This window comes from Aptenodytes patagonicus, chromosome 1 (assembly GCF_965638725.1).
Source record: "Aptenodytes patagonicus chromosome 1, bAptPat1.pri.cur, whole genome shotgun sequence".
Classification (NCBI taxonomy): Eukaryota; Metazoa; Chordata; class Aves; order Sphenisciformes; family Spheniscidae; genus Aptenodytes; species Aptenodytes patagonicus.
This window is the reverse complement of record NC_134949.1, coordinates 95,896,960-95,911,240: the sequence shown is the minus strand read 5'-3', so window position 1 is coordinate 95,911,240 and position 14,281 is coordinate 95,896,960. Positions and strand designations below refer to the sequence as shown.

The following is a 14,281-nucleotide window of genomic DNA, read 5'->3' as shown; positions in this document are numbered from 1 at the left end:
CCTTTCAGACTCTTGTCCCGGAACCCGAAAGCCGGTCATCCGGCTAACGCGCACCCCTGAGGTAAGAGTAACGCCCCTTCTCCCGGCCCTCGGGGGGAGTTGGGGGTGGCATGTCCGGCTGCAGCCGAACCGTGGGAGACGTGGCCAAAACAACGGCGAACGACGGTTCAGGCGGAGCGCTGTGACGGGGGATTTGCGTCGCAACGCAAGCTTTGGCCCTCGTATGCTGGCGGTGCTGGGGTGAAAGGTCAGCCGCGAAACTCCACGCGACTTGTCGGCCGCCGCCACCCTCGCGCAGAGAGCCTCTTCATCCTCGGAACAGCCATTTCCGTGATAAGACTACCCTTCCAGGCAGTCGCTACTAACCTTGTCCACCTAAGAGAGAAAGGGGTGGCTCTGCAGCTGATTTCCTGAGTTTTCTCTGCTAAAGGTGCAGGGAGGGACTGCTGAGCGCGCCTCTCCCAGAGCTGCTGGAACTGGGCCTTCTGCTGCTCTAGGATATTTCAGATTCCTGCTGCCTTGCTTCATTTATAAGTGAAGCTACACGTGCTAGTACGCGTGACGGGAGTACCTATGCGGAGCTAGCTAAAGCACAACTGTAGTTAGTCATTTCCTGGAGTTAGAGATGCCTCTGAAAAGACACCTTTTTCTTTAGTGTCTTGAAAAGCGAGGCTTCCAAATGGCGATTTCTGCTGGGGCAAGAAAAAAGTCATAGGAGTTTGATTTTTTTGTCTTTGCTTAGAGCTTTGTCTCTGCTTAGAGGAGTGTAACAAGAAGTCCGGCTGGCGATAAGCAGGTGTTCAGCACCACTGAAATGGAAAGAGGGGCGAAAAAAGCTTAATACAATAGGTGTTTTTAATTCTGAATATTTTGAGGAGGAGGAGGGGAGTGGTTCAGGAGGCTTATTTGATAAGTATTAGAAAATATTTAGAAATAATTTGCACATTTTCAATACCAAAAATAAAGTTCGTCTCTTTGCTTTTAAAAATACAGGAAAGAGATCTGGAAAATAGGACTTTTCCATCCATTACACACATAAACTCCGCCTCTCATATTTCATACCTTTGTACTGATGATTCAGTCCTTCTCCAATCCATTTCTTTATCAAAGCAGTGTTTCCAAAGTGTTAACAAGAAGAAACTTTGTGATCCGTAAAGCCCACATATCACAAAGAATGCCAAAGTTCACTACATTATTAAGATCAATATATTCCACGTGTAGATAAGAGCTGAACTATTGTTCCTGTAACAATTAAGCATATAACCTGAAAAAAATCATTTTGCTTCGTTCCACTTATGAAATTAGGATTCCCTGGACGAAAAAAAAAAAGCCATAAAATGTATAATTTTCTGGGGTTTTTTATGCTGAAAATGTTTTCCATTAGGTGAGACGTGCTCAGTGTTGGCTATAACAGCATTTTATTAACATCTGAAATACCTAGATACAGGATGTTTAATTAAATTAGTAAAAAGTCAACACTTTTCCAATTCAATTCTTCATATTCTTCTTGGGGTTTTTGCTTGTTTTTTGGTATAATATGGAGACAATATATTTATTAGTTTTTTTAAAAGAGCTGTGTTCAAAATTAAATGGGATGTGCTTTAGAGAATATTTTTGTTTGTGGGGAAAAATATCAAAGCCTAGAAAATATTATCACTCATTTAAGGAGCCATCCTCACAGTGTCTAGCTGTGTTCTACAACACGACCAAATATCATCCTTCCTAAACCACACTGTAATTTCTAAAATACTCTTTCTTCAATGAAATTGAAGGAATTGTCAAAGGCAGGTATTATACATTTGATTTACAAATAAAAAAATGGATGCCCATAGAAACATAAACTTCCTGTCCAAAAAAAAAGTATGAATTACCTTTCCTAGATAGCTATTAATGACGTTCTCTGCCTTTTCTGGAGCAGTGGTGATGAACTTCAGCCTTGTATCTGATACGACTGCTCTGTTTGGAGGCTTATGAATGCTAGAGAACATTTATTTTCTGCTTCATAGAGAGAACACGGATTCCTAAGACACGGAGAACTTCTCAGGACCACTGAAACACTTCTATGAAAACATTCAGAAAGTCTCATGTACGATGCCCAGGGTACTCAGAGGTGCTATCCCTAAATGTTCAGCCATCGCATTTGATCATGCCCGTGACCTTACTTGGAGCAGCTTGGAAGTTTTCAAAACACACCACGTTCATTCTCAGAAAAAAACGAGAGAGGGAGGTAAATCTGACCACTCTTAAACCAGATTATTTAGAATTCAACATAGTGTTCCTATTTTATTAAAACCAGAGATGGCAAAACATACAAATATATTTGTTCAGAGAACAGAATAAAGAAATAAGATTTTTTAGAATTACCTGTATAAACTTCTCAGGCTTTTTTCTCACGCAGGGGAGAATGGGATGAGTCAGTATAACTACTCCCATTCCTTAGACAAGAACCCACTACAGTGGGCCTTACTGCTTTGCTTGGAGTCACAAAGTGGGATGAGCTGCTTGAGCTTCACACACCGGTTGTGCTCAAGCCACCATACGCTTCCTTCCGTCAAGGTACTCTCCTCTTCCCTTACTCCTCACTTCAACAGCCAGAAACTCTTCTCCCCTCTCCCTTTGCCGTTGCTTTCAACCTTTTTGTACTGAGCAATATTAATAAAAGGTGGATGGAGAAGGGGGAGGGTTTATATTTACTTACAGCCTAAGTTTAGAAACCAAACTCTTAATGCCTAGGTCAAGGGGCCCCTCTTCCAAGCTCCCCGTAAAGCCAAAGGACAGAGAAACTGAGAGAAAGGTGCAGCCCAAAGTCAGTTCAGAGCAGGCTGCTAACGGAAGCACTCCAGCTGCTATTCTGGTAACACCCATCCGCCCCCGAAAGTGAACCTGCTTCCTATCACAGGCTAGTGCTGGGGGTGATGTGAATAGGACCTATGTTACATATTTATAACGAATTTCTTTCCTAGCCTGTTTCTTCAAGCATCTAACTTCTTTTTTTCATTTTCTCATATGAAAAGAGAATATTTTGTCTAATTACCATTTATAATAAAGAAGTGGTAGCTGGGAAATTTAAAAGACCATTCTAAGAGACAGATTTTCTTCTGTAAAGACCAAGCCAACACATTATGGACGTAGTAAGTAGAATTTGGACCCAGAGCCAACGAGAACTGAGCTGTTTGTTGATTTACCTTTTGGTTTCCAATTAAATTGAAATTGTTCTTACAAAAGGGAGAGGAGAGCTACAGTGCATAGGCTAGGTAAACATGCTCAACAGGCCTGAAAAATGAGAAGGGCATAAATAGAGCAACTTCTATACATCTTACTGTAATATAAAACTATAATAACCTCAACTCCTTTCAAAGACCTTCCTCGGTGACATGCAATACAAGTAGTATCAAGGGGATCTAGCACGGCATTGCTGGTTAACAATTGCACAGTCTTGCTAGCCTGTGGTCCTGCTTTTGCTGCCTGGTGGTCTTGGCTTATGATCTTTTTCCAGCTACCTGCAGTTGGAGTAGTACGTCCATCATTCGAGATACCTGTGAGGTCTACATGGAACAAACCATGAAAAATGCAGGATTGCATTTTACGTATTTCCAGGTTTCTAACTGCAGTTGGGGAAGGTAGACAAGGAAATAGTCTCTGAAGAAGTCTGGGTTGATCTGAAAGCTTCCTGTGGATGTTTTGCAGGCTGTGATTTTGAAATGTAGTAAGTTTTTGAATGCAGGTACAGTGGTACCTCTGGCACCTGGAAAACAGGAAACACTTCAGAAACTTTTTTCTTGAAGATTGGTGATCTGAACGTGTACAGAATACAAATCTGAAGTCCCTGTAGAGTAAACGGAAGTGTGGAGTTAGTATTTTGCTGATAAAACCAGAAAAGATTAGTCAATATTATTTGACTTGAAAAACAACCACAAAACAATTTTCAGTAACCACTAACAATGACATTAATACCTTGAAATACAAGAAGTACTTTCAATAGAAAAATTATTCCATGTAACTATGGGTTTGCAACTATAGTCGCCTCATTTGCACATTGTAATGGATTAGCTAGCGTGTCTCACAATCGTATTATTACCCTCTGCTGGATCGGATGAAGGTAAGACCTGCTTGAGCATGCCATAAGCATGAAATGTGGCTGGTGTGTCCTATCAGCAATTCAAGCAGACACACGGAGGGAAACAGGAATTTGAAATTTCTATACCGGTCCTTCTAAATTCTCATTTCAAGCATTAATCGGGAGTATCCTGGGTTACAAAAAGAAAAAGGGCTCATGGTTTTAAATAGGAGGATCTGTATTCTATCTCTGTTCATGATTTCAGTTGTAAATCACGGGTATAATCCATCCGTCAGTATAGTAACAATCATTTCAGGACTTTTTGCACGGAGAGTTTGCAGACCTGATCCCCACTGGTGTACAGGCCCTCAGTTTTCGGTACATCAAACTGATAGTAAACAACTTAATATTTAGGGATAAGGGGATTTTCACATATGTCCGATTATCTGTTTTGTAGAAAATATTCAGTGGTGTAATAGTGAACGATCCATTACTCCAAGTACTTCATATGTCTTATACGATAAAGCCAAGAATCCAGCAGGGTCACGGGAGAAAAAGAGGCAGATGCTTTCCTGTAGGCTTTTAGCCAGAATCATTGCGAAGCCACGAAGCTCTAGTTACTTCCCTGGGACTCTCCCACAGCTGATGCGGAAGTTTTTTCCTGATACTCACTCTGAATATAATTTTATATATGATTTGGTGTAAGAGAAGCCGCTCAGACAGGAAGGTCTTTTCAGTGGTGACCTTGAAATAAAATCCCACATTGATTTGCACAATGGGAGAAGTGTTATGAGTGACAGACAAGAAGGATAGCATCCCTACAAGAAGGATAGCATCCCTTTCTGAACAAAAATTCTGAATCCCTGTAACTGCTTTCCAACAAGTTCGCAGACTATAGCAAGCTATAGAACAAATAAATTCGACATCTTCTTTTTCATTATCTCAATTATTAGTCTCAGAATTGCTAAATACTTTACCTGGGTAGCATTCAAAATGCAGAACAGATAGCTGAAAACCAGACTTGTTTCTTCATGACTTATTAACATGAGGTAGCCTATCGTCCAGGTGATTCCGAGCACTACAACTATAGAGATAGTGCCAATCATCTTTTTCATAAATGAATCCTTTTTATTCCTAGAAACACAGCAAAAAGTTATTAAGTCTTTCTCTATACCATTTAATGTCTTTTGAGTTTTAAACTTTCTATTTTATTTATTGAGGGCTGTGGTGCAAAGATGTGTTACTCAGGTGAGTTGAGAACACACACCTCCCTACATATGTTTGAGGTATCATCCAGAGAAGAAATCCAGAAAAAGAAATATATCCAAGCTTATCAGAATAATCTGTGTTTGGAATACGTAGCTTGGATGTATCTTTCTTTAACAAAAAAGTGAGGTTTAGCAAGGCAACAAGAAGCATTGAAAATTAATACGTTGTCTAGTATAAGCTTTTTAGAATGCTTATAACTTCAATCCAAATGTGCTCAATTTTGAATATAAGAATAAGCTGCCAATGAAGTTTGGATATCCAGTTTCTCTCAAGCCTGAGAGGAGTCAGAGATAAGGTATTTTGGTTTGCGCCAACCATGAAAATTGTACGTAAGAGGAATGAAGAAATGGTGCAAAGTTTTGTTGAACAGATCAGTTCCATGGGATTAATAAAAATTAAAGCAAATACCTTTTAAATAATACAATGTACACTGCAGCGTTTGTGACACGCAGCCTGTGACAATATATGGAGTGTTGATGTAAAATTGAGCAAGTAAATCTGCTTCAAAGCTGCCAGAGAACTGGCCTGACATTCAGATGTGCTGAGAAATTCATAATTCTCATTTGGCTGGACCCAGCTCTGCTTTCACTTATATTGATTTAAATCGGGGATAAGCTTCATTGAAGTTGAATAACACTGCAACCAAAAAAGAAGGGGGCAAAAGCCTGAAATGTGTTCATTGATATGCACTTGAACAAAGTCCGACCCATTGCAACAACGGAATTCATTTTCTGACTGCTTTAAGTGTACATTTCTTTAAAGCAAAAGATTTTGTCAAAAATCTGAGTTTGTGACAAGTCTGAGCTGGTGACAAGAGACTGAGGAATACATTTGCTGAAAGATCTGAGGAGTCCTATGCCATCTCACCTTGTCAAATTCTCGTTCTTCTTCCATATCACAGAGACTGTGATCTTGATGGAGATGATGATGTTAAACAGGAGTATGAGTGCTACTGGCAAAAGGAATGACCACAACATGGGCTTTTGCACGCTGAAATTCTGATTTTGATCCAGTGCTGCAAGCCAGCAACTTTTAATATAAAGAGAGACCATTTCAAAAGACTTGTTAGACACATTATTCAGAATACCAAAACAAAACAAAATAATATTCCATTTTTCATCCTGAAAGACCTCATAGGGCTTTCTACATCATGTTAACCTATCTCTGGAAGGCAACCATTCCTTGAGAACTGAGGGCTTTCAATCAAGCTTCTCTTTCTCTGGGGAATGCAAAATGATTTATCAAACAAATTGCGTAGAGAAATATAATAAGGTGCAATATAACTAACCAAATAGGTACCTGGCCATCATATGCAAGTTTATCTTTAGGGTATATATTATAATAGAGCTAAAGAGTAATAGGGGAGACCTAATGGACAAAGGTTGAAACAAAAACAGGGGCAACTTCAGGAGGACAGGGTTATCCTGCAATAATCTTTACCTCTTTTTTTCGTTGCCAAATAATCTCAAATTGGAAGTCAACACTCCTTAAATGAGTATCATGAGATGGCCACCATGTGGAAGGGGGTTTGTGTTTACATTTCCGAAAGAAGTCTACCTTTGTTCTGTATCATCCACTATCACCAAGGTACACTGTAAGCCTGATAGCCTGCTTCGGTATGTGGGCACTCAAATGAATGCAGATACCAAAAACACAGGGTAAATAGGGATATAGTTATGTTGGCCAGAAAGATTTTAAATAAATGGGAGGATTAAGTTTAGGTGCTGAAATGCAGTTATGCACTTAAATTAAGGTCTTGAATTTCAGTTAGGCTAAGAGCATCTACAGCTTCCATTTAAAGTCACAGGGGATCTTGCAGGAGGATTCAAGGCAGATGTGGATCCAGTTCCCTGAATCCTTAGTGGGGAGAAACTGCAATTCCTTATAGTGAATGTTTAGCTTGAGTGAAGAGTTTTGTTTTCTTTTAAGTACTTAGATATACAAAATAGTATACCAACAATAAATCTAGAATTGTATTAATAATAAGCCATCACAAAAGGTGTGGGATAGCAAGTATTGTAATAATACATGAACTTACAATTCTTCCTGCCGGTAGTTTAAAGCTTTTCCTTCTCTGTAAGTAGCTCCAAGTGTTATTGCAACTACTACAGCAGGGATTCCTAATTAATAGGAGAGACGTTAGAAATTTATTGTTCAGTTGCATAGGCATACCTTATCTCCCTTCCACACAAACAGCTTCTTGCCTCCTAAAATCCATAGATTTTAAGAGCTCTGTTTCATCTCCCTTGCACTAAGCTAAGTGGGGTTTTAATAGCCTAGAGAAAAGGCAGGACTGAGGGTTGTGAGCACTATTTTTCTGAGGACAGCTCATGTCCATGACTTGCTGATTTTTGCCATTAAAGCGCTTCAACAACAGCTTCCAAAGACAATGCCAATGGTGACAGAGCAAACTCACTCCTGTGCTGTACTGACTCCCTCATCACAGCTGTGCAATCCTACCTTCTTGTCGGCAGTGGGAAAGTAATTTAAGAAAAATTCTGCACCAAGCACCATTACATTTCATACCAGCTTGATGCAGAGGGTAACTTTTGCCCTCCGAGAAGCATGGCAGTGTGGGGTTGCCTCCTCGATGCCTTTGCTTTGCTTCCTGTCTTCCATGTCTCCTGCCTACCTGTTGGAAGAGTCTAAGTGGCACATCTCATGGGAAGGAGCCTCCCACACAAGTTTTTGTCTGTGAAATAAGCATGCTTCTTAAAGTCTTTTCCTCTTCTCTCCCTCCTTCAGCCCTACTAGCGATCTTCCAGACTGCCAAGTATTTGCTGTGCTCTCAAAGTAGGTCTGAAAAGCAGTGAGTCAGAATCATGCTATTTCGGACATGTGTAACTAGTGATGGGACACAGTGAAGAACCTAATGCTGTGCTGTCATGCAAATATACATGGAGCACAGTGAAGCGTAGCCAGATAGCTTTCACTGAACGTTTTCTGGCTTGCACGTGCAGTCCAAATTCTAAAACTTTTAGAGGAATTGCCTCTACCTCCACCCAAATGCAAAACATAGTAATAAAACAATCAGGATCTAAAACTGCTTGGTAGATGCCATCAGAAACAACACACCACACAAGCTGAATACACAACACGGAAAAGGCAGGTATCACCGTACTCTGTATTTTAAAAGTTTCTTGAAGGAGGCTGAGATTTTTACTTTACCTAGTGGGCATCTGTCTCCAGTCCTCCAAGTAGTTCCCTTTCAGCTTGCAGTGTTGCTGCTAACTGCTGTACTGTCTTAAGAATGTGCTCTTTGCTTATTAATACGTAACAAATAGTGTCGGTCAGTCCTTGCTTTTGGGTGCATGCAAGGCTCTGGCTGAGGTCACAAGGAATCTCAAAGATATCTAAATGAAGAATTTGAGTCCATATATGCAATCACTGTGTCTGAAAGATTTTTTACTTAGTTGAGAGAAACAGATGGTTGAATGCCTTGATTACTGTGAAAATTCCTCCTGCATGCAACAGACCTAAGTTGCTGTGCTAGTGAACAAGCTATCAGTTTCAGTGCCGTAACAGGACAATGAAAACGAGCTCAGCTTATACCAGTTGTGTGAGCAGTAATGGGAGATTATTTATTAAATCATGTTGCGCCAAACCAGAGAGATACTGATTATAATTGCTCTCTACTGATCTACTATCTTTACAACTCTCCCTGAATGTACTATGTACTGATACTTTGGTAAGAGTTGCCATATATGACTTCAAATCTTACCCCATCCAATTACTGACATGGTTACGAGGAAGTGTCCAGGCAGGGGCTTCATGGCTCTAAGCAGCAGTAAGTACAACTGTGCAGAATTGAGTGCTGTCCACATAAATGTCGCCAACAAAAAGTAGTGCAGTAGGACAGCCACGACCGTACACCAGGAGTCTGCAGGAGGATCTACCACGTCAGATGTGAGTAAGGTGTTACTGTCGGTATCATAAGGAAGATATTGCTGGTAGTAGCTGGTGGTATTGCTGCTGTGATTCCTGGCATTTTGGTTTTCAATTCCAGAGATGAAGATGATGTTAAAAATGAGCATAGAGAAACAGAGACTCACTAACATCCACGTTACAGACGACTTCCGAGTTTTCCTATTGGTAGGAATACATTTAGGAGAAAAAAGTAGAGCAAAATAAGAAAAATTGTAAAATACTTCCTCATTTCCATTGACATTAAAAGCAAGCTAGAGTGTGCGGTCTTTAATACAGACAGAAAACAAAGCAATAACTTGTTTACAGAATTCTACACCGTCATTACTCTCAGACAACTTACCAAATCCATCAGTTGTGTCTGATTTCAACTAGAACAGAGAATACCCAGCACCTTTTAGGACTGGGCCCTTTCCAACAGCAGTTGGGATGCATTTTCTTTTTTCCACTCTGCTCTTTTCAGAATCCTTTTCTTCAGTGTTAAGAGGTGGAATAGCTTAAGACAAGTGTTTCTAAACACTCTTCAAGGTAAAAGAGAATAATAAACCTCCACTTCCAAATGCTGTCTTATAAATGCATTTAAAAGGCAGAGTCTGGAAGCTCCTACAATCTAAAATACATTGACCGTGATGGAATTGCTCCAAATCTACATTAGTGCAAGCAGGATGAGAAACATGCATTCATCTACAATAACTACAACTCTGTTGGCATGACTTTGCTCTTTGTTCAAGGGGGAATCACATGACACCATTAATCACGGGCACATCCATCAAGCAAGTTTGCTGCAATTGTATCTGAGTTAAGTCACTCACAATAAAACTGTAGCACAAGCAGTGTACATAACCTACATTGCTGTATAATCATGGTGCTTTGAAATCATCTGTTCTCTACAGGTGTTTTATAAACAGAAAGCAACAGAATATAGAAACTATGAAACAGGCAACAGAAAGCAGAGTAACATTTAAATAGGATAGCAAGAAGAGGACCTGAGGAGTGATATATATGCTTCTACATGAATGCTGAAAGTCTAAGCGGCAAGACAGTGGGCTGAAATGACTAGCCTTAAATGAAGACACCAACATAACAGGCTTATTGGTAACTGGTAATACCAGGGTACAGGGCATACAGGAAAATAAAAAGGAGGTCATGCTGGTGGTGGAATACTGTTATACATTTTAAAAGCCTAATATTAAGTGAGAGTAATGAACTAAACACCTCAATGTGTAGCATGGATCAACATAGCAATATACAGCACTGGGTCTGTGCTGTCAACTGCCTGCCCAGGGTAGTAACAGAGATGTCAGCGGGACAGCGGGGGACATGAAATGCAACAGAAATGGCAGACTGCCTTTACCCCATGTAGATGGGACACATGTCACTCTGGGACATAAGCCGGACGTCAAATTTTTAGACATGATGATGGGAGTCCATGGTAAAATGATCAACCCTTGACCTAATCCTCAGTAGCACACTGCCCACTTTATTATCTTACAGCTGGTGAGCTGCCCTGTCAAAGCGATGGAAAGATTTTTCTTGTCAGCAGCCATGCCCAGTGTTTCCTATGAAAGGCTTGGCCTTTTACCAGACTGGGCTCTTCCATACTCTGTTATATCATTTCTTTTCAAATCGCACATTTTTGAAGGTGGATTTATTGAATAATAAACATATATGTAGATATCCTCACATTAAAAGATTAACATTAACAGAAAGGTTAAAGTTTCATCTAGGTGAGTGGTATGGTTGAGACATCTTGTGTCTTCACTTTAAGCAGGAAGCCACACTTACTTCCCAAGCTATGCTACATCATTAGCTCTTTTTTTTTTAACATTACCTGCTGATCAATAGTATTGCAATATGTTCTAAACTGGGTACTCTCTTTGTTTTCCTCAAACTATATACAGAGCAAAATATTGTAACTTAGTGTAAAATACTTGCAGTTTTACATCTTCACTCTTACCTAGTGAATATTTGAAACAAAATGGTAATGACCAGACCGGCAATGGACAATCCAACACCAATGTAAGAAATGTACTCCAAAGGCTTCGCATATTTATATTTTATCTGAAAGGCCTAGAAAACAAATTGTATCAGTTATAAGATGAGAAGAGAGAATTTTCTTTCTAAGATTTGTGTTTCTACTTGCACATAGAAATGAAAATGTTTTAGTAAAGTTATGACTGTTGGTAGCCACTACCAAAATTTTCAACTCAAAATTATTCCAGACGTCAAAACTAGAGAAGCTTGTGAAGAACTCCAAGAAGGGACTTAATGTTGTCAATCAAATATTTAGCAAAATAGCAGATTAAATCATTTATAGAAAAATGCAAGGTGACACAGACTGGAGAGAGTAGTTTTAACTTTTCACATTGATGTGCATTCTGAATTTTGACTTCTGAGAACTTTTGGTCGACAGCCAGCTGAACATGAGCCGGCAGTGTGCCCGGGCGGCCAAGAAGGCCAATGGCATCCTGGCCTGTATCAGAAATTGTGTGGCCAGCAGGAGTAGGGAAGTGATTGTCCCCCTGTACTCGGCTCTGGTGAGGCCGCACCTTGAATACTGTGTTCAGTTTTGGGCCTCTCACTACAAGAAGGACGTCGAGGTGCTGGAGCGTGTCCAGAGAAGGGCAACGAAGCTGGTGAAGGCTCTAGAGCACAAGTCTTATGAGGAGCGGCTGAGGGAACTGGGGTTGTTTAGTCTGGAGAAAAGGAGGCTGAGGGGAGACCTCATCGCTCTCTACAACTACCTGAAAGGAGGTTGTAGCGAGGTGGGTGTTGGTCTCTTCTCCCAAGTAACAAGTGATAGGACGAGAGGAAATGGCCTCAAGTTGCACCAGGGGAGTTTTAGATTGGATATTAGGAAAAATTTCTTCACCGACAGGGTTGCCAAGCATTGGAACAGGCTGCCCAGGGAAGTGGTTGAGTCACCATCCCTGGAGGTATTTAAAAGATGTGTAGATGTGGTGCTTAGGGACATGGTTCAGAGGTGGACTTGGCAGTGCTAGGTTAATGGTTGGACTCGATGATCTTAAGGGTCTTTTCCAACCTAAATGATTCTGTGATTCTATTCTATGATTCTATAAGGTCTAAGGTAAGATGTTGTAAAGAACTACAAATCAAAACCAGTCTTTGTTTGTATAGTGGCAAAAAAGCAGCAAGTAAATGTAAACTTATTCAGTGAAACAGAAAATACCATTGTCTTTGCATAAATGGGTGGGAATCTTCTCTTAGAATATAGTCATTGTATGCAATAAGGCCATGCATAAGATAAAGGGAAATACAGAAACAAGTAAATATTACAAATCTGGAAATGCTGTTCTAGGAAGACAGAATAAAAAGAAACTCTGAAATCCTGTCACTCCTGAAGTCAATGATCACAGACATGTCATTTTACCCAGGGAGTGTTTTGTTTAGAGAAGCTGAGACAAATACTGAAAGAATAACAAACGTCAGAGAGAGACAGTCATTCCTAAATAGTCTTGCTCGTGCAAGAGGGCAATATATAAAACTTAATGATAGCAGGCTTAATATTTACAGAGTGTTTGCTTTTTATAAACATATAAGCAAAGAAAGTAGTTAATGCTAAGTTCTTTGAGTTATTTACCCAAGAGAAGGCAGTACCACAGCTAAGACAGATCGCAAGCTACTCTGCTGTTCCTCTTGGGGCACTTTAGGGTTTAGACATACACTCTTTTAACAATCAGCTGCAGCAGTGGAGGTGCAGAGCTGGAAGCTACCACAGCTGAGCAAGAGGAATTAATTGCGCCAGCACTTCCCTGCTGCTGGGGTGCAAAGGCAGGTGGGTGCAGCCACAATTTGTATCAGAGGAAGCCAGGACTCGCCAATACATTTGGCTTTCCAGCAGCCTGGGGACAACGCGCATGTTCCAATTTGCCAGCTCTGCCACAGGTCGGAAACAAGTACGTGGGGACATCTTAAACTCCTGTGCCTTCTAGCTTGGCGTGCCTATGCCCTTACATTGGCATGCTGCTCTTACAGTTGAAAACAACCAAACAAATGAAAAAAAACCAACAAACTCTTCCCATTCAAGAAAGGACAACGCCCTACCATCAGGACAGCAAAATTAGTAGTGTGATTACACCTGCATCTCAAGAACTGGTCTCTTCCTTTTGCACAGCCGGCGGTGCTCCAGTCGTTGACAGTATAGTCCCAAAAGACACAGGCATGATCACGCAGCTGCCGTTCGGATGTGTTGTACTATGGATTGGGATTGCAAGAAGAAAAAGTGGCTACAGAAACATAAACAGATATGCACCAGCAAACGGTGTGTACTGACTATTATCCTCTGAAAGGGGAGCTGACAGCTACTAAGGGATTTATGGGGTTTCCAGTAAACCTTATGAACGACATCAATAGCAGCATAATTTGGCATTTTGAACTTACTTTGTGTGCCTTTCTCAGTCAAGATTGCCAATGAAATTACCCATTTCTGTGAATTATTCAGGTAATTACGGTTCAGATGCACATTGACTAGGCATTAAACAACTGCCAGATGAATTCTGTGTAAGCCAAACAACAGCTTTCAGATATTAGTAGCATTAAATTACTGCTAACCGGAGCTGAATCCACACTGTAACAGGAAGCAAACAATGATAAATGCTGTGAACCATCCCCTCCACTCCTGCAGCACGGCGGTGCTCATGCAGTCATATGTCAAACTGCATGCAGTCATTTTCAGACAACATACTTCTGCAGGGTACTGCAATTAGAACTGCTTTTTAATAAGCAACGAGCAGCTTGAAGTGCAAATGAGCAGTGAAAACAACTATTCACAGTACTAGGTAGTTCAATTAAAAATAAGGAATAAAAGTAGGAGTAAAAAAATAAATTATAAGTTTGTTTCAGTGATTTCCTTAGAAATGACATGTGTTTCCTGGATCACTTAACTGTATGGATCCATGATGATGATTACTGATCTATCATATGCATGTATTTGAGCTTCAAACCTTTGTTAAATATTGTAAGAAGCAGCCAACTACTGTTTTCTGGAGAAACCATGCTAAACATGAGTAC

General features: G+C 40.4%; 1 protein-coding gene across 1 annotated transcript in view; it reads right to left on the bottom strand.

Annotated features, from left to right (window-relative positions):
- Positions 1 to 3,601: 3,601 nt before the first annotated feature.
- The window catches only part of ADGRG7 (adhesion G protein-coupled receptor G7), a 29,747-nt gene continuing 19,067 nt past the window's right edge, over positions 3,602 to 14,281 (bottom strand). The window contains exons 10-16 of the mRNA XM_076335174.1: positions 13,316 to 13,465; positions 11,208 to 11,320; positions 9,048 to 9,412; positions 7,365 to 7,446; positions 6,194 to 6,355; positions 5,035 to 5,191; positions 3,602 to 3,826 (exon numbers count right to left, since the gene is read on the bottom strand). Of these exons, the coding sequence (XP_076191289.1) occupies positions 3,602 to 3,826; positions 5,035 to 5,191; positions 6,194 to 6,355; positions 7,365 to 7,446; positions 9,048 to 9,412; positions 11,208 to 11,320; positions 13,316 to 13,465 (1,254 nt within the window). The remainder of the gene's footprint in view (positions 3,827 to 5,034; positions 5,192 to 6,193; positions 6,356 to 7,364; positions 7,447 to 9,047; positions 9,413 to 11,207; positions 11,321 to 13,315; positions 13,466 to 14,281) is intronic.